We start from the raw sequence: 20,151 nt of genomic DNA, 5'->3' as shown, positions 1-20,151 counted from the left end.
TTCAGTGGGTTTTTTTTTATTTTGGTATTTTATTTGGTAGGCTAACACAAAGCAGTGCCACAAAGGCTAGTTTCCATTTGTAGTCTCTGTAATGAGTTTTCATCCACACTAACTTATTTTGTAGAACCATCACATGTGGTACGTCCTTTGGGACATATTCAAACTCAGTCAGATTGGATGGAGAGTGTATATACGTATCATTTTTGAGTCTCTTTTTACAGATTCTCAATTAGACTTATGTGTTTGAACTTTAACTGGGCCTCTACCCCATTTCCAGGTTTTTTCTTCCAGGATTTCCATGTGTTCAACTACACTCTTCTTACCATTAGCTTGAGCAGCTTTTCTGCTGCTCAAGCTAATGGTAATTAAGACAAATTAGTCACAGATTTTGAGAAAAGTGCATTTTCTTTATTTCAAAAATATTCTTAAACATGATTTTAGTTATCAACCCTGCCTATCACATGTGATGTGTTTTTTAGTGCTCTGTTAACTCTTAAAAAGTAAAATGCATACAGTCACACTTACAACAATCGATTCCCAGATAAATGCAGCGGTTATAAAATGCACAAGTGTGTTACAAGTCACTAAACATTCGTCATTGTTACATAAACTAATGGGAATCAGAAGCTATTTGGCTACAAATTTCTGACTGTCAGCAAGGAAGTGATTACAGATGCAACTCATCATCATCAATCCCGGTGAAACAGCTCATTCATTGGTTGACAGAAGTATGCTCCAGTGAAATGCATTCTCCTCTGAGGAGTTTGCTAGGAAAAAAAAAAGAAAGAAAAGCCTCAACAGTTTGGAGTACAACACTTTCCTTTTAAGGATAATTCTGCCCTACTCAACTCTTACTCAGACATGTACTCCCAGACTTCTGTGAGTCTAGTTTATTGATACTAACTTCCCTAATTTCACATTTTATTGCCATCTTTATAGTCGACTGAGACAGTAATTTAAGAATGTCGGAGGTCAAGAGAGAGAGAGAGAGAGATGGCTTTGAAAAAGGTTCAGGACAGTAATATTTAAACAATAACTATAAGAGAAGATGAACTAGTTAATGTGTATGACGTAAAGCAACAATAAGTGGAAGAGGAGCCAGAGGCATGACGTAGGTGAGCGGATTACAGCAGTTTAAAAGCCGAGGCAGGACAAAGAGAAGAGGGATGAACCTTGGCTGAACACAGTTTCAGGCTTGAAGCACCAATCACCGCTCAGTAAAATGGTTCCCTCCTCTCCCCCGGTGTTTAACTGTAAATAATAAGTTCATGTAAAGGCTTTTAATGAGGGACTGCTTATTCTTTTTTTATTTAGATGGACTCTAGGTACTGGAACATTTTCAACATATAGCAATGCAGTTTGCTTGACCTGAACATCTAAACAAATGGTGTGTTTAATAGAGAAACTGCTCCTTTTTAGTTTCTTTAAACTACAAAGAAACTCCAGTCTGTGAACGGATCCTCCGTCTCTGTGGACTTGTGATGTCCAGAGGGTCTAAAATCTGGGGGAGACTGTAATCCTGTACGGACGTGGTTTCATGGTCAGACCAAAGTCTGTGCTAAGATCCAGCTCCTGTCCAGGAACATTTTCAATCCGCAAACCGTGGAGCAGCGTGGTGAGAAACACAAACATCTCCAAACGTGCAAATCCATCCCCAAGACAGCGCCTCTTCCCCAGGCCAAAGATGAGAACCTTCTCTGTCAGCTCCTTGTTTAATTGTCCGGATGGGCCCTGGAAGCGCTGTGGCCGAAATTTTTCTGGATCACCCCAAAGGTCCCTAGTTCGAAATGAAAAACAGTGAAAGTTCTACATCTTACAAAATGATTTATTACATTCAAACTTTTCCACATTTTGCACTATCACACAACCACAAAGTTCAGTCTTTCAGTGGGACTTTATTTAATAGAAGAACACAAACAGCATATGTCTACCAGGAATTTGAGCCAAAACACTTAATAAAAGAATGGTCTAGTCAAAGTCCAGACATAAAGGTCTATAGCAAGGCTTGAAAACCATTGTTCACAAACACTGTCCATCCAGCCTGATTGGAATCTGACTTTGTCCCCTTAGATGCAAAACTTATTGAAAAATAGCCCAGAAGACAATACACACCTGATCTGGTATAAGCCATGTGCAAAACATCAATCAGTGTCAATGTTTGCGCCTACTCACACGTCATGATTGACTTGATACTGGTTAATGAAGACACACGTGTCCTTTGGGATGAAATATCCATTCAGGATGGTGTCTCTGGTGGTGCTGGAAATAAAGGAACATATGAAAGGTTCTGACAATATTTACGCTAAACCAAAATGAACTGCAGCCAAAGCTCCAGTCTTACCAGTGAGGGATGGTGAAAGGAACATAGGAAGAGTGACGAAACACCTCGAATATGAATGCTTCAGTGAAGGGCATGTTGGGCTTGTCTGCAAACCCGGGAAGTCTGGCTGAGCCAATGTGTTCATCTTAAAAGAAGAAGAAACAACAGATCCAACTAAATATTTACAGTAAACTGATAAGTTATTGTTCCATCTTTATTTTCTGTTATTTTATTTAATAGACTTGTAACTATTTTTGAAAACATGTAACGTCTTCCTAAAGTCTTAATATCCCTTGAGCCTTTTTGCCACATTACAAACACAACATTTAGTTTATGTATTGGGATTTTAAGCAACAGACCAACTTATAGTAAAATTGTAGAAATTCTAAAATGTTCAAATAAAAATGAAGCTAATGGGATTCATGTAACGTACCTGAGGAATTATTAATTAATTGCATAGTTAGCTTTTGTTATCATTACAGCTGCTAGACTACTGGGGGTATGTCTCTACCAACACTGAGCCTCTGAAAACTGATGTAATTGTCACATGTCTTAAATAGCTGAAGTACATTGGATCAAAGCTATGAGCACCAATGTTCAAATATCAACATAAAAACTTAATAAGACTTAAATATACAATTTAATTGAGTTATTCTAACGCATGATTTCACCTAAAAGTTTTATAGTTTCTCTAACCGTATGTTTAGGGATTTTGCAGACTAACAGGTTTTCTTCCAGGATTGCCCAGTATTACACACACTGATCAGATTCCCTGTTTGTGGTTTACCAAAGCATCCCCACAGCATGGTGCTGCAAACACCAGGTGTCTGTGGAGATGACTTGTTGGCTGATGTGCAGTCTTAGTTTTCCACCAACTGGACTTCACTCAACTATTAATTTTTCTGTGTTCTTTTCTCCACGTTTATATTACTGCAAGACGTGCAAAGTGCAAGATGCTGAGTTTTTATATCGACAGATGTCCTGGTGCCATATTGTGTCCATTCTCAGATGATAGACTGAAAAGTACTCTCCAAGCTTTGGATATTGTTTACAATCGAGCCCCACTCCAAACACTGTGTCGGCCCATCACATGAAATTCCAGCAAAATCTATGAAGGTTTAATGGGCATGACAACTTTGCAGTTGACTGAAGATTATAGGGCTAAGGGCTTACTTGTTTTCACTTCATATCTTGTTTTCATTCTAAATAGTCCTGGTTTTGCGAATAAGGTGTCTAGTTCAGCTGCAGTCCATCCTTACAAAGAACAGCCTTTCAGCCCATTCCTTTTGATATTTTAGTTAAGGAACAATGGTAAATTATGATCGTTCAGAGCCTTGCGTGTAACTGCCTTTGTGTCTCTCTTGAACTCACCAACCCTTGTACTGTTCTGATTCATCCTGTCACCTCCTGGCATCCCCCCTCCCTTCCTCTCACTGTGAAAATGTGACGTGCCCCAGGATATTCGGCACCGGTTCAGTCAATCTACATCAAAAGTTACTCCGGTGTCAGCAAAAACTTGGTCTGAGCTTTTGTGAGTTTCTCCAAGACCAGTTGACTTTTTATTGCACCTGTTGTGCTTCGATTTTCCTCAAATTTCACAAATTTCATGCTACTTTCATGAACATTATAAAACTTTTTTTCCCCCCCTGAATGTTGTTTTTCTATCTGCTTGGTAAATGTTTGACGTTCCTTTGGGGCTAAATTTGATATCGATCAATATGTTCCAGATCACTATTATTAGGAACTATTGCAGTTTGATTTTTGTCTCTGTAATAAAACCAACAGACACAAACTCAGGCTCATTAGTGAAGTGCTACTTGGATTCATTAATGAGCAACCTGCTATTTTTGGACAGTAAAACCCTGACTCATTCATGAGAACAGACAGGCTCACGCTATTAGCATAGCGTACATTCTTTCTGTTTTCAAAGGCTGCGGTCACACTGACCAAGGCAGTTAGGGTTTCAGTTTTCATCACAAACACACTCAGTAATTTAGATCTCGATATATTTATCCTATTAAACACATAAAACAATACCAATCTCCTGCTGTACTTTGTCCTGGATGTCTGGAAACTTGATGAGGTACAAGAGGCTCCACTGTAATCCTGCAATGATGGTGTCAAAACCTTTTGGAGAGCACAAAATGCACAGCTGAATAAAAACCGAGGGTGTCTTTTTTATGCACTAATGCCACTGACGTCGCTATGCTGGTTCGTCTAACCTGCACCGAAGATGTCTATGACGGTGTGGATGATCTGAGAGTTGGTAAGTAGAAACGTGTCCCTGTTCTCTTCCCTGTCTTCACAAAGTGCGATCAGAGCATCTGTGATGTCCCGGATGCAGTTCTGCAACCACAAGTACAAAACATGACTGAAACTTTCATGGCATGGCCTCCTGAGATTGTCGCCATCATTACAACAAGGGGGAGAGAAAATCAATCTTGTGATTATGTAGGAAATTAGAACTGAATTTTGAATGAATTAATTAGGGACAAAATGGTAATCAGTCATACTGGGACGCGTGTCTTCCACTAGGTTGGTAATTCCTAATTAGAGTGCGTGCGAACATTTTAGGCACTCTGCACAAGAACAAAAGTCCGTCCCAGGGGACTTGTTTGTTATTTTTTGGCTACAGTGGCCGGTGCCGTATGTGTGCAATGGCAGATTAAAAGATTGGGATACAAATAAGTGGCATAATCTAAAGGAAACAAGACGTGCACACATCCAACGCCCAAACTTATGTAGGACTGCATACAGTACAAGATGAAGTAAAGATGGGAGTAATCATCTGAAAAGTGCATAAACCTCAAGACACTAATCTAATCAGAATTTATAAATACTTTAGCAAATGTGAACTCTTTTCCCCTTTTCATTCTTTTACAATAGGTTTTTTGTTTTAATGTGGTTAGCAGGCTTCTTTACCTTATCAAAGGTGTTGATGTGTTCCTTGATTCTTCGCTTCATAAATCCGTTCATTCTGTGAATGTACTGGACCATTTTTCTCAAAGATGGACTGGGAAAGTAACGAAACACTGGGAAGAAGTCGGCCAAATTCCCTGCAGCGAAAAGTTTCAGTACCTCGTTGTTTATGTTCACAATGGTGAGAAACTCCTTGTCATTGTGGTCGTACCTTCTCCCAAAACACAGGGCACACACCACATTTGCCACAGATGTCACTAAGGATATTGCGGGATCTATACCCATCGTCTTGTGGTTCTTTGCGACTTCTTCCCGAATCACCTCCACCATCTCAGCAGCCTCAGCGCACACCTGCTCCTCCAGGAGGCAAGTGGCTCCTGATCCCCTCGGCTCGGCTTGGGAGAAGGACCTTAGGGCATTTTTGCACAGCTTCTTATGGAGAAGCCACGCAGGTCCATACTTTTCACTGAAGGTCATGCTGGTCCCGTCAGCCACGGCGGAAAAAGTGAAAAGTTCAGGTCGTCCAGCAAAATCTTCTCCCTGACGAACCAGTGCCTGCCTGATGGTGGAGTACCCACTAAGGATGACCACTGTCAAAGAGCCGAAACGCATCTGAGGCAAAGACACACACAACGCCAGTCATAAGTTCATATACATGCATCATGGGCACAAATACTAAATTAACTTGGGACTTTTAAAGCTGAATTTCATGGAATGAATATAAACAAACAGCATCAGTTAATTTAAAAAGAAAAAATGTCAACGATCTGAATTATAATCAAAGTCCACAAATTTTACAATAGTTTCTCAGTTGGAGTCATTCTAAATGCTTGATTTGAGAGTTTAAGTCATCTGACTCTAAATTTAGCCCTCAGAAAGAAAGACATTTGTTAGGATGTTCAAGAACAATCAATGAACCACCAACTCAGAAGCCTATCATAAAAAACATCAGTGTCACTGTTCAAACTGTTCAAATCAACATAGATTTCAAACTGCTGAAGAACCGTCTACTCCACAACCAATACCTTCAAATAGTGAAATACAAGCTACTGCTTTGGAAAAGTTTCAAGATCAAACAAGCTAAAATTGAGCTGTTTATCCATTGTGACAATCAGTTTGTTTGTAGGAATCAAGGCGAGGCTCTCAAACCTGTGCAAACTTTACCAGCTGTTAGGCATGGTGGTGAGGACATGATGCTGAGGAGTCTGCTTTGCTGTCAGAGAAACCGATGATGGATGGTACCTTCAAATTCTTTAACCCTCGTTCTAATTTACATGTATTTACTCGTAGGGTTGTGAAGGAACCCAGTCAGTATAAATAAAACAAAGCCACTCTGAATTACACCAGAACTCATAAATCCAACATGCACACCCGATTCTTTGACGTTGTATTGTCGGTTCAACCTGGAATAAGAATTATTGAAAGTTATCGCAAAAGGCTCAAATTATTTTTTTAAATTCACAGATATGATGAGGGTCAATAATGTCTTAATAAATTATAATCCAGACACGAACTGGAAAAACATCACCTTAAAAACCTCACCTTAAAAACATCACCATACTGCAGACCCAGGCGAGTCAGTGAGAGATGCATCTGGTCTCCCACCTGAAGCAGATTGCCCACAAGGGGCCAAGGTCTGGGGCCTGGAGCAGTAGGAAACTTTGTGTCGTCCAAGTGGGAGTCATGGTGGTAGGAGAAGAAAAATCTGTGGCTCTGTTTTACCCTGATGGCCAGGAGTATGAGGGTAAAAAGACACAGAGCAAAAGTGACGCTGGAAAGAGGTGCACTAGAGCCCTCTTTGGCTGACAGACATCCTGACAGGATCAGCCCCATGTTGTCAAATCAGGAACATGCTAAGTAGAGAGCAGAAAGTGAAAACAATGTCTAAATAAAACAAAGACAGGAAGACAGAAATAAATGCAGGAAAAAGTCATCCAAGTCAGAACTCCTCCAAGGCTTCCTGTTTAACAGACTGCAATAAACTGGATCAAATCCACACCAAAGTTTAAAGTGCTTTTCCTGTTCCTATGATCCACCTCTAAGCATGGATATATAAATCTCATCCAGACAGTTTCTGCGTGATTTCACAAACGGACAAACAAACAAAACATCAATATGAAACATCTGCACTTGATGGGAAATAGCTTTAGAAAAATTGTGAGGTAAAACTCACCACACTGTGATCCTCTGCGGCTTTTATGTGCAAAAACTAAACGGCTGAGAAACGAGAGACCCAATGCAGACCAGAAAGAAGTTTGTAGTTTGATGATGTTTGCAGGGGAGGGTTTCATAAATTGTACAGGGACCTCCCCGTCTGTAGAGGAAGCTGCTGCCCTCTAAAAAGGTTAGCCTGAATGCATGAGCTGCTGTTCAAGATACTTAAATAAGGGGTAAGATTAGCGAAACATTTATGTTTATATCGAGAATGAACGCAAGCGTTTTAATAAACTTACACATTTTTGGCTAGTTCCGCGTTTGTTCTTTCTCCCGTCCGCACTTCATATTTTGTGAACAGTATTGGGAAGAAACGTATCTGTTGTTATGTTAATACGGTCACATGTCTGAATTATTTAAACATTTTTAAACGTTAAACACGAGACCATTACCTGAAAAAATGTCGTTTGCGAATTGTAATTTGTGTAATTTGTCACAAGATGGTGCTGTTTGTCATTTTACATGTAACAGAGATCTGGACAGTCCATCGTCTGAAAACGAAAAACTAAATCAGTCCTGAGCATACGCAGTGATCCAAGTAGTGGCAGCATAATGCTGTGGGAAAACTGTTCAAAGCTTTTTTTTCTTTTTTTTTTCAGATAGTCAGACGGGATCAAAACTAAGCATTTTCATGCTTAGTTCTGGAACAGGGAAGCTGGTGATAGTTTACTGAAAGAAAGTCTGTCAGAGGCTGAAAAGTTGCTTACAACTGGGGTCTTGGTGCACTTTATTGTAGTATAGCTACCTTAAACATATGGAGCCTGAGATACGAAGGAAAGGTTTTTGTTTTAGGATTTCCTATCATTCTGAACTCCAGACCTAAAAAGGAAAAGAATACAGATGATCCCAGTCAAATCTGACTGAGCTTGAGTTATTTTTTTGGGGGGAAAGGACAGTTGTAATGGGATAATCTGAAAGAGGCCTATCCCAAAAGACTTGGGGCTGTAAATGCAGCTCAGAATAATCAAAAAATAATTAAGTCAGAATAATCAAAAAATAATTAAGACTGCTACATCTGATGCCCACATTTCTTTCTTTGCTCTTTATATTTGTACATTTTGTCATTTCTGAAACATACTCAAATTGCTTCCTTGTTTTGTTTGCCTCTACGACTTATTTTACATTTTGTCCGAGTCTTGTTCTCTCACTGTTCACCCCCCCCTCTATCTTCTTTCTTAGCTTGAGCTCACTGTCACTTTAGCTCAGGCTCAGCTGCAGGACGCCCAACACTGTAAGCTCCATTGACAGCTCCTTTGACCTGCTGCTCCATCGTGCTCTCCTGGTCCCATCTGACAGACACGCTCACTGCAGGGAGCCAGGGTGAGTCGTCAAACGGATGTGGGGGGGATTCGCTTTGAAACAGGACAGTGCTAAGCATACAGGCAGCGTTACCTGGGATGGTGTTAGAATTCCTCTCAATTCAAGTGAAAAATCAAATAACCTACAATAAAATCTTGTTGTAAATAAGCATAATGTGAAAAGTTCAAGCACACGAATGAAGCAGTGTGACATCAGATTAAAAGACACAAATCTTGATATAAATTGTGAAAATTTTAGTATATGCTAACTCTTTTCCCATTTGAGCTACTCTTGTAGTTTGTGGGCTTTTTTCAGCTTTGTTTTCATTTATCTGCTTCAAAAAAATCTATTAGTTCTGTGACTGTACTTGACTATTTTTTCTTTGAAAAGAACCACGTTCCTTGTCCGATCTGACTGAACTTCAGCTGTCCTGAGACGAAGAATTGGTACAAATTTCAGCACAAGCGTGATAAAGACTCTAGAAGCCTTGCAGCTGTAACAGAAGAGGAGGATAGTTGTATTAAGTATTAATGAAACCAGTTGTCCTTTACACTCCACTTAGCAATTATGCACTGCTTAAACACACCGCCCTGTAACATAAAATTACAATTAAACTAAGTTGTAACATGTATAGTTGTGAAAACAGTTAAACAGCTGTGTTTACTTTTGCAAGGCACACTGGACAGAGGTGTAACTTTTATTTTGTCTGCAGTGACAGTGGCTTTACTCTGGTTTTCTTAATGTGCTGCTTAGAAAGTACCAACCAGTTTCTGACCAGTATAAATCTTTTGGGTCAACCAAAGTCTGTTCTCTGTTGAACTTTAAACAGGAAAGTCTCCAACTCTTTCTACAAAATATTTCTATTACCATGTCAGCTTTTGGGAGGGGGTTTTTAAGCCAATTTAATCCAGGCTCAGCTCTGGTGGTACGTTTGTCCCGGCCTGCCCTTGTCTCCGTACAAACTGGTGCCGCTCCACTGTTCAGAGCCGGTCTAATTCTGCGTTGCCGGTTGTAACCTTTGACCCTCTGGTGTTAACCTTCTGCCGATGCCAGCACTTCCTCTGGCACTGTTTCTGTTACATGAATCTGGATCTAAGGGTTACATGAAAGAGCTAGTTACACCCCAGGAAGTCCTAATTAACTTTTCCATGCAAGTAGACGGACACACATGGAGTGCAATTTAGGCTTAAGAGGAACATTTGCAAAGGAAACAGCCGACTTCCATGTTTTCGTTCTTAATTTTTATGTTAAATTATTTTGACAGATAATAATGAAGAACAACTGAGAACTGCTGGAAATATGAGTCAACTGGAGAGAAAGATATGAAGAAAATATCCAGAGATCATTGCTCACACACAGTAGGAGCCTCATTTATCACTTGTGCAGAACGACAAAGGACAAAATCTCCAATGTGTTTAGCAGAATGCTTTCTACTAATAGAAGAGAGATTCATCTCCCCTTCAGTTCCCATAAGATCCTCCTGCAGAAACACCCGTCTGTCCAAAGAAATTCAGCTTGCAAAGCATCTGCACTCCTTTAAAATGCACTTTTATATTGCAGCCTACATCCATAATGGCATGTCTTGGAAGATGCATTAAATTTCTGATAATTCTTTGGTTGGTTTGAATCTATTCTTGGACTAAACGTGATGGTAAAAACTAAAACCGCTCTCTATTTTCAGCTTTTTGACAGACACCTTTAGATTGTGGGTCAAAAATGTAAAGTAAGCCCAGATCATGATGCTGCCACCACTATGTTTGGCCGTTTTAGTAATGATAATAATACCTTGGTGATTATTAACTCATGTTCTAGTTTGTTTGCATCAAATCGGCACATTCTCTGACAAGGTTTCAGGAAAATTTAGCCGGCCTTGGATATTTTATTTGGAATAAAAAGCTTCACCCTAACTCTTCAGGCCAAAGATATGGAGGATACAGAAGATCATTGTCACATCTAGAACAATTAATACTTGTAAAAAGTCCTGCAGCTCCTTTCGTGTTGTGGATAAAATGGTCTAAAATTCTAATATTAGCTGAAATGATACATGTACCCTGTTGGCTTACACTATGTTGGGTAACAATAACCCACGTCATTTAGTCTGTTCACATCTTGGGAATGTTCTGGTACTGTTTCTGTGTTGCGTTTGTAGTAAATCTTTGGAGAAAAATTAAGTTTTTGTTGAGATCCTTTTGATCCTTTATGGTTTTGTCTAAAGAGGTGCAGATGAGCAAATATTACAACAGTCTTATAGAGCAACTGAGTTTATTTTATGCTAATAAGATTCACTTAGTGGTTTTAGATGTGTACCAAACAAAACTAGATGCTGAGATTCAATAAAGTGGTGCTTCAGCCAAATATTAACTTAATATTGCAGATTTGCATAACCAATGTATTGCAGCATGTTTGTTTTTCTGTTGAATTGTAAAGTAAATGCTACATTAAACGTGGAAAAACTTTGAAATAATTTATCGCAGCCTTAATTTTTTTCATCACAACAACCTGGCATTTTAACAGGGATGTTTATGCACTTTTGAGAGTCATGTGTGCTAATGAGACTCATCAGGTGAAAGGACGCAGGTTACTGATGAGCAGGAAACAAGATAAGAGTAACCGAAGACATTTGGGACAATGACAAGTGACAAAGCAAACCAAATGGTGAAACAGATCAGAAGCAGGGATAAGAAACAGGACAAACTACAGCAGATGGTATCAAGAACTAGACAAACAATAACAACATTAAGTTGACATTTATTTTTCTATCATTTGTTTCATTTTATTGCTTTGGTACAATTCAGCAGATCATATGTTTCTATTGGATTTTTTAAATCTACCTGGTAGTCACAGCCCACTAACAATTTCTGAAAGTCAGTCTGATGAATTGTTATAGCTAGTTCTTTTACTGCATTTGTTCAATCAATATTTCTACCATTTACAAATGTACAAAAGTTTGTATTTAATAAAAAAGTATCTCACTCTAATGACACAACAGTTCCTTCTGGTGACCGTGAAAGTGATGTCACCACTGGCTGTTATTTGTGGTGAGCCGCTTAAATTTTGTTTTGCTGCTCATCTTCTTCCCTGACCTCTGCCTCTTCCAGGCTCGGGCTGAGGCGACCTCATGTTTCCGGGGGGCCCCCCTCTCGGCCCAGGGGCCCGGGTCACGGGGCGCCTGGGGTTCGGGGCAGACAGTGATTCCTCCTTTTGCACTTCTACTCCTTTCCCTGCTGTGCCTGGCTTTGTTCTAGTTGTTCTAGTCTTATCAATTACAATATCTGAAAAGACAAATAATTCAAGACAAAGGTAAAAGCATCTGAATATATGCAATACGGATGCACATTAAAAAGTTCAGTGTACCGAGGGGTTTCTCCTCCGCAACGGGAGTCGGGGCAAGAGATTTGTTCGGCAGCAGGTCTTCCAAGTCTTTCATCACTTGATTGGTGCTGTCCTGGTTGTTCCTGCGATTCTTCTCATCGTCCCGAGCCTGAAATTTTAACCAGTTTAGCAGACAACAATCAAACAAAGCAAAACACTTCAGGAAAAAAAGTAAACAAGAGCACACTAATGCTCACCATCTGCATCTTCTTTTTCAAGTCAGTATTTGCTTGTTGATATGCTTTTGACACTGTGTTCAAATAGTAGATGGCCAGTCTGTGAAGCAGTAAAAGTCTGTAAACTAAAGAACACATTAGCCTAAAGTTATAGGTAATTACACTGTAATCACAAAAATAGGCACAGAGGTCATTTTTTTAAAAAATGTATTGGTTTCCCTAAGTCTATTTTTCCAGTTCATCACTGTCAGATCATATGTGCAAACTTAAAGTACCCCAAGTTATATTTGTTTGGGAGAGAGAAAACAGCGTTTCATTTATATTCAGAGTTTACTTACATCATAAGAAGGATAGCTGGCATGATGAGCCCAGGGTTGCTGACATATGTAAAGATGTTCCCAATAAAAGCTGGCATAGCCTGTATAGTGTCTATTACCACATCATACATCTTCTCTTGTCCACTGGAGAAAAAACATGAAATAGTGTACAACGGTTTAACTGCACTTTAGATCAATGGCTCAGCTAAGTAAGCAAAAAAAATCTAAATATTACCTAAGCGGGAAAGTTCAGGGTTTCTGTAAATAACTATCATTGCTTCCTGATTTAACTCTAAATTCAGATTTGCTGCCCCCAAGGGCTGAAGCGAGGCAAAGCGTTATTTAAATCACCTTTATCCCTCCATTTTGATGCTCTTTGTAAACTTTAGCTAGCTGTTGGCTGATTCACTATTTGAGTGAAAAATCAAACACAGCCACCTAATAAACTGTCAGGAAAGTACATATAACCAGAACTGTTTCCTTAACAGAACTATAAAAAACTCTAATCCCAAATGAAACTTGTATTTAATTTCTATCCACTGCCCCCCACATCTACTTACCTGAAAGGTCCACAGTCAAAGGAAGGCGACAGAGTCATCATGGAGTACACAACAGGAAGCAGGCTGAGAAACAGCACCAGCAGCAGCATGCCCATGTAGAAGTTGTTGGACCGTGAGGCTTTGAAGACTCGCTCATGAGGAACGTTGCACGCCATCACTGCCCAGGACTGATAATACATAGAGGTCAAGAGCCGCAGGACGTTTAAGCCCACTAGACCAGGAGCATAAAATGCGCCCATCCTGTGGATGACAGCAAATGTAGTCACATTATTTTTAATAAGATTCTATCAGCTTACACTGAGCTAATTATTTATTTAAATAAAGCAAGTTCAGAATAAATATTTAACACCGTGTGGTTTTCGACAAGCAACAGTATAAACAGCAAGGAAGTCTAAGGAAGTATGCATTCCCAGAGAAAAACAAATTGATCTCATCCTAATATATTGATTAATTGAATTTACCATATCATTCCTTGATTAAATACAAGCCCTAGGACATTTCCGCTGATGTCAAACTCTCCATATGAAGGCTAGAATGAACACAACAGCAAGATTAATACATCGACCTGAATTAAAAAACAGCAGGTCAATACACTTTGTATTTGCTGCTCCCTTTGTCATTCGGTCTCTGTCTCCCTCCATTCATCTCCCTCTCTGTAATTAAGATCTCATTTCAATCTCATGTTACCCCTCATGCTTAGGATCGCCTGTCTTGCCAGATGTCACTTTGTAGATCAGGTTCACTTTAAGCTAATACAAACTTTGCCATGTTTACTGTGTTTTACAAGCACAACTATTTAACTGAGGAAAGTTGTACTGATTGCTGCATTGAAAAAATGCAAATGGAGATGAGTATGCAAATGTAAGCAAACCTCGCTTTTGGTTAGCTAAACAAGCAAAAATGAAGAGGCACGTTGACGTAGCGACCCATGTGGGTACTCACAAATCCGGCCTCCAGGTCCCAGCACCAGCAGTAATTGAGAAAGCGGACAATGAAAGCACGTAGAAAGTCACCGACCAGAATAGTCAAAAAGGTAACCTGCACATCTGAGACAGTTAGCTTCACAAATTCCTGCAGCAGGAAAAGAGGCAAAAGCAAAGAGTAGCAATCAGGTCGACAGCAAGTCATACTTGTGAGAAAGCAGGACATTTGTCCGTGCCTTCAAATAAATATTGAACAACGCATAATGTCAGTGCTGACTCTTCCAACGGCAGTCTCCCAGCAGGGGCCCCTGATGACATCAGCGGGGGCCACATTCGGAGGAGGCACATTTGTGGTGTTGTAGAACGAGCTGTAGTTGGCGTAGTATTGATGTAAAGCCCATTCGGTGGCGTTCTTGATGGATTTTTCAGCTTCCAGCTAAAAATGCAACCAAAACAAACCATTTTTAGTGGCTTAGCTCACACAGCGCAAATGCTTGGGGTGTATTTAATTAAATAGCTTGTTAAACTTTTTTTTTTTCTTTTGCAAGCTTAATGTGATTTCTAAAGCAAACTACATCCCAATATAGCATTATGCAGGCAAAACTGATGTTTTAAAGGTTTTTCCATTAATTCTTGTTAACAATGCTAACGCTAATTAAACTAGCCAGAAAGTTGCTATTCTACATTTCAAACTGTCAATATGTACTGTAGCATTTTGCTTGTTTAATGTGACATATATGTAATTCTTTAAAGTCACCACATCAAAAGTCTACCTAACAGAGTGGCACCGCTGTATAGCTTAAGAAATGCTGTAAACAGGTACAGGTAATGTATGTCCACTTTTTTTTTTGGGGGGGGGAGATTTTATGTAATATACCAACACAAAGTTATGATGAAAAACTAGAACTCACTATCCATGGTGAATTACTAAGTATTTCAGTTAAATACAGAAAAACTGTATCTAAAAATCTAGTTTGAAAATATCTGCACACATTGCAGAATTGTTTTATTTTTCTGTTGTAGTCAATTTATGATAAGTGGAAAAATTCATTCTTTATGAATTTCTGCTGTCTTTTGTACGACGTACCTTTCCATTAACCTCATCAAAGAGAGCAAAGAGAAACGTGTAAAGATTTCCGAGGAAGAGGGCAAAGATGCGTGCCAGTTGCCATTTCAGGGCAATTCGAGGATGATAGTCTTCCAACTCGGCAATGGTTTCAAATAGAGGAGGACACACAAGCCCCAGCAGTGACATCACAAACTCCACCTGATACACCGGAGGAGAGAGGTTAATTACTGATCTCCTCTGCTGCTCTCGTGTTCCGTCTTTGGACATTACGTACAGACTTGCCTCATTGTTTTCAAACCACGTGAGCGTTTTGGGGTCCATCTTAGCAAAGTCTTGAGACCGTTTCACCACAAAGTAGATGAGATACCCGCTGCCACCAAGGCTGCACAGGATTAGGAAGTTTGCAAAAACCCTGAGGAAACGTCGGAGGTGGATATTCTCATCTTTCTGGTTCTCCTGTTCGTCCACAATAGATTCCTAGAAAACGGATAAATGGCGTCAAATATGCAGTAACCTGTCTCTCACCTGAAACATCATGTTGAACTACACCATCTCAAAAGACCTAGACGCTTTGGCATTTTGAAATGTTTTATTTGGTAGGACACAGCTGCCAACCTTGAAGCTGGTGGTAATGGAGGCGTACTTGTTGTCCGCAGTCTCGGGGTTTCCTATCAGATAGTCCCAGCTGGTGAACATTTTCCAGCTGAAGATGAATTCTCCCTCGTCTCCCCCGTCTCCTCCTTCGTTCGCGTTACGAGCCATCCTGAGAAAATCGCAGCTGTAAGCCTTCATCCGTACGCCTAACAACGGTGCGTCGTGCATGCTAATCTTTTGCATACGTTCTGATGACAACCAACAAGCTGTATCCGAAAATGCCGACACTCGTGAGGAGGTACGACAGAGGGAGTTTGAACTGCAGAACCCCGATGCTTCGATCGTTGTTGTAGAATCCATAGAATAAAACTGAATACTTGCAGTAACCCTGTTGAAGACACAAACATAAACTCCAAGTAAAAATACACAATTCTATTGCACAAGGAGATAAAAAAAATAAAGAAATTAAGCTCAAACACCAATAAAAATACTTTTGAATCACTGTTGGTGTGATCAGTTTGTACTTTACAGCTTTCTTCAGAGAGCTGTTGTAGGCGCAGGAAGGATCTCCTGTAGCGGTCCATGTTACAGTGGCTCTTTGAAGTCCCTTACTGAAGACATTATTTTTGTATTCCAGTCTCATGATGAGGATGTTCAAATTAAAATCATCCTCATTTTATGAAGAATCCTTCCTTATACAATAATCTCCACAAAAAAAACCAATTTCCATGTATTTCCTCCTGAAATAAAAGTATCTGCTGATCGACCCATCAACAGGTACGTCTCGACAAATTAAAATATTATGATGATGATGATGACTGGTTCTACCCCTGATTCACAGGGGTAGAACAAGCCTTCCTTATAAAGACCTGATGCTGCTGCCACATCAGAAGATAATGGCAGAAGATATTAAATTATCCAAAACAGACTTACAGAAGACATGCAAACACTAGTCTAGTCTAATCTAAAGTAATTTGATAATCAAATTTCAAAGTGGGAAGGCAGTTTTGGTTTTTCTTTTGTTAGCTCAGCAACTTGTTTTGCCGTAGAAGTGTAGGAATGGAGCAAATATGCTCACCCCAAAGTCAAAGAGGACAGAGAAGTCCATAGCTGTATCCTGCTCATCTCTGGGGACAGTTTTCCTGGGAATTGACCCGTATGGAAGACCCATAAGAACCTAAACGGAAAGGAGAGCATAAGAGAGATGAGAGCAACTATAGTGAAACTCTCACTTGCCAACAAGGACTGAGAGGAGAAAGTCCTACCTCAGGGAGCACCACCAGGCCAAACATGAACCCAAAGAGGACCAGATTTAAACCATACATCCACCTCAAAAAAAGGAAGTACGACGCGACTGAAGATCCAAAGTGACCTGTGGTTGTGCAAAGACGAAATCTGGCTCAGAAAGACAGCGGAGTAGGACTTTTAGAGAAACAAGATCTTTGGTACCAACTTTCTACTTCCTTTATCTTCCTCTCCCAGGGTATACAGGCCGTTTTGAAGTTCTCAAAATCCCGATTGAATTTGATTAGTTTCTAGGGGAGAAAAGTTTTGGACAGTTTAACTTCATTTTCCACAAAGACTATCTGTTATGCTTACAATATGCTAATTGTTTTACCTTTGTCATCATGACTTTGAAAGCATACAGTCTCCTGCCTTTCCCTTTTCCTAGAGCTCCTTCAAACTTTTCAACAAAATCCTGGGCCTCCCTGTTTGTCCAATCATGGAAAAAAAATATTACGAATCAAATTATGTCCTCCATTGAGTTAAAAAAGAAAAAAAAACACTCCACTGGTAATTGTAATGATCAGAGTAAACAAGGTGTACAGACAAGTCTGAGGTTGTTTTACTGATTAATGATGTTTTGAAGTCCATGAATTGAGTCAACCACAGCAACATGCATTAAACAAGTTCATGAAAAAGTTATAGCTTCTCTTATGTCACCCTTCTTTTGGGCAAACCTGTCCTCACTGATCTCTGCATGAAAACAAACCCAGACCTCTGTCACACTCCCACTCTTTAACCTAGAAAACAGAAATGAGATTTCAGTCAACTGGTTGAGCTTTTCTCTTTACTTGAGCAGCAAGAGCCTCTTCTTCATGCGCCACGGTTTGTTCCTCAATGTAGCAATCAGCTTCTTCTTTTCCTCCACCTGTTCCTTCAGGGCCGCAATCTCTCCCTCTGACAATGATTCTTCGTCCGAGTCGGCGGGTGAAGGAGGCGAGGAGAAGCTGCTGAAGAAAAGTACATAGATGTCTCCTGTGGTGAACTTAGCAGAATTCAGAAAGATTAGTCCGAAATTTCCACCACAATGGAGTAACTAAGTTTCAAAGGTCACAAAAACAACTTTCTGAAAGTTGTTTCGAGATGGGGATTTTTTTCTGTGTGTGTAAATCTTAATGAATAGCAGCTTGAAACTATAGGTCAGTCAAGAGAGAACTGGCAAACGCCTTTTCTTTTATTCTGGCAAGCAGAAACGACTTTGTTCTTGCAGCTGCTGTTATGGTCCTCTAACTGATGTTAAAAATATTAGTTGCATAGATAAGAAATGTATTTATGGGATTTGTTTTGTTTAAGATATTACTCACTTAATGTTACTATAGTGTGTTTCGGTAACCATCTTTGTTTGAGGAATATGAATAAGGCTGCATGCAGAACGGATCCTCAATCATGCAGAGAAAAGACATTTGCACCTGCTTGTCGTTTTGTTCTTATTTTCCTCATCTTTTCCTTTCTTGTTTCCCTTCTTGTCGTTATTCTGATCCTCCTTCTCCTTCTTGGACACAGCTCTCCCAGATTTTTTTCCTCTCCCTTTGTCTTCCTCACTTTCGTCATCGCTCTGCTCCTTAGAAACCTTCTTCCTGGAGGCTTTTGATCCTTTTCTTGCTGCTGCCTTTCGTTTCTCTCTCTCATCGTCTTCGTCACTGTCCTGGGGTTTGGTTGTCTTCCTCCGTCTTCGTCTTTGAGGGGTCTCGTCCTCGTCATCATCATCTGTCTTTGTCAGCTTCCTCCGTCCTCGTCTTTGAGGGGTCTCGTCCTCGTCATCATCATCATCATCATCTGTCTTGGTTAGCTTCCTTCGTCCTCGTCGTCGGGGTGCCTCGTCCTCGTCCTCCTCATCCTCATCTTCACTGACTTCCTTGGCTTTACGTTGCAACTTAGATCTCCTGTTTCGACTTTTCCTCCTCGCCTCTTCTGTAAAACAAAAACTGTTTATTGTTAGTAGTTGAGATTTGCAATGTGGAAGCAGTTTAGAGTCATTTCCTATCAATAAAATATTAGTAGAGTTGCAGAAAAATATGTAGGCGCCTTAAATGCATTTGGCTTTTATTACTGTTGCATATTCTTAAAAATCAAAAATTAAGAAAACATTATTTTCAATAAAATTACTGGCTCCACTATTGTTGGCACCAACAACTATGACTATCAAATAGTCAAAAACATGCAAATGAAGAAGTATAGTTATTTTTAGCAACTATATGTTTTCTCTCTTAAAGCAGATTGGACTGATGTTGCCAGTCTTGTCTCTTCTCCTCAGTAGAACTGATCTTGAATCACTCACCTTCGCTGTCGCTGTCAGGCTCGGCATCCACATCCATCCCAACTGGGAAAAAATTAAAATAATCCAACACTAGTTACTATAAGAGACACGCTTTTATAATTTAGGACCATCAGTAAATAAGAACAGCATTTCTCTCACCATTTTCAACATCAATTATGTCATTGTTTCTCCTCTTCGGAGGCATTTTTCCTGAGCTGTTTTTGAGTTCTTTGTTTCTTCTTCTCCTCCTGTCAACTCTTACATCCAAACTTGAATTCTGACCATTTATGAGGGAGGTTGCAGGGTCAACATGCCACTTTTCACAACTGCACGCATCAGCAGGAGCGGGTGTGCTAGAGTTAGAGCCATTTCAACTCAGGGGATCCTTGGTAACCATTAGAGGCTCCAAGCCCATTGGATGACGAAAGGGAGCCAGAGGAGGAAACACAGTCTGTCAGACAAAGGACCTGTCAATCAAAACGTCAATGGATACTACACCACAGACAGGGGAGGATATACAGTCACTAAGTCGTCACGTTTATTGATTCTCAACAGGAAAAATGTTCAAACTTGAGTCTATTAGTACTCTTCACCTAGTGGAAACAGAGATAATGTCCTCATATCAAAGCTGCTCTGACACCAAGCACTCATGCTTGCTGTTATTTACGTAAAACCCAGAAAGGCGACACCTTGTAGAAAAACAGGGCAAAACGCATTAAAGTTGGATGAAACATGAGGTAATCCTGATCAAGAGGGGAAACAAATAGAATACTTGGGAAAAGTGCCGGCTGAACAAGCAGGTGACGTTTTACTCCAGTCAGACTGTGACTTCATTTATAATCAGCTC

At 40.0% G+C, this 20,151-nt stretch overlaps 2 protein-coding genes across 2 annotated transcripts; both read right to left on the bottom strand.

Moving 5' to 3' along the window:
- cyp1d1 (cytochrome P450, family 1, subfamily D, polypeptide 1) lies at window positions 1–7,559 on the bottom strand. Its single transcript, XM_014968985.2, has 8 exons — window positions 7,413–7,559; window positions 6,782–7,092; window positions 5,243–5,851; window positions 4,543–4,666; window positions 4,358–4,447; window positions 2,342–2,465; window positions 2,173–2,259; window positions 1–1,777 (listed from the first exon to the last, which is right to left on the bottom strand). The coding sequence occupies exons 2-8, from the start codon at window positions 7,070–7,072 to the stop codon at window positions 1,495–1,497; spliced, it is 1,608 nt and encodes a 535-aa protein (XP_014824471.2). The 5' UTR covers window positions 7,073–7,092; window positions 7,413–7,559; the 3' UTR covers window positions 1–1,494.
- Window positions 7,560–11,483: 3,924 nt separating this feature from the next.
- tmc2b (transmembrane channel-like 2b) lies at window positions 11,484–19,509 on the bottom strand. Its single transcript, XM_014968983.2, has 20 exons — window positions 19,464–19,509; window positions 19,326–19,367; window positions 18,457–18,958; window positions 17,839–17,997; window positions 17,382–17,472; window positions 17,217–17,298; window positions 17,029–17,135; window positions 16,842–16,940; window positions 16,009–16,151; window positions 15,785–15,932; window positions 15,452–15,646; window positions 15,188–15,367; window positions 14,378–14,536; window positions 14,120–14,248; window positions 13,639–13,706; window positions 13,178–13,417; window positions 12,639–12,761; window positions 12,322–12,400; window positions 12,107–12,233; window positions 11,484–12,024 (listed from the first exon to the last, which is right to left on the bottom strand). The coding sequence occupies exons 1-20, from the start codon at window positions 19,507–19,509 to the stop codon at window positions 11,819–11,821; spliced, it is 2,925 nt and encodes a 974-aa protein (XP_014824469.2). The 3' UTR covers window positions 11,484–11,818.
- Window positions 19,510–20,151: the final 642 nt, after the last annotated feature.

The sequence above is a fragment of the Poecilia mexicana genome, unplaced genomic scaffold, assembly GCF_051168715.1.
Source record: "Poecilia mexicana isolate PSO_F unplaced genomic scaffold, ASM5116871v1 scaffold_9, whole genome shotgun sequence".
NCBI classification, from domain to species: Eukaryota; Metazoa; Chordata; class Actinopteri; order Cyprinodontiformes; family Poeciliidae; genus Poecilia; species Poecilia mexicana.
The sequence above is the reverse complement of the archived record's forward strand: the minus strand, read 5'-3'. Positions and strand labels throughout refer to the sequence as shown.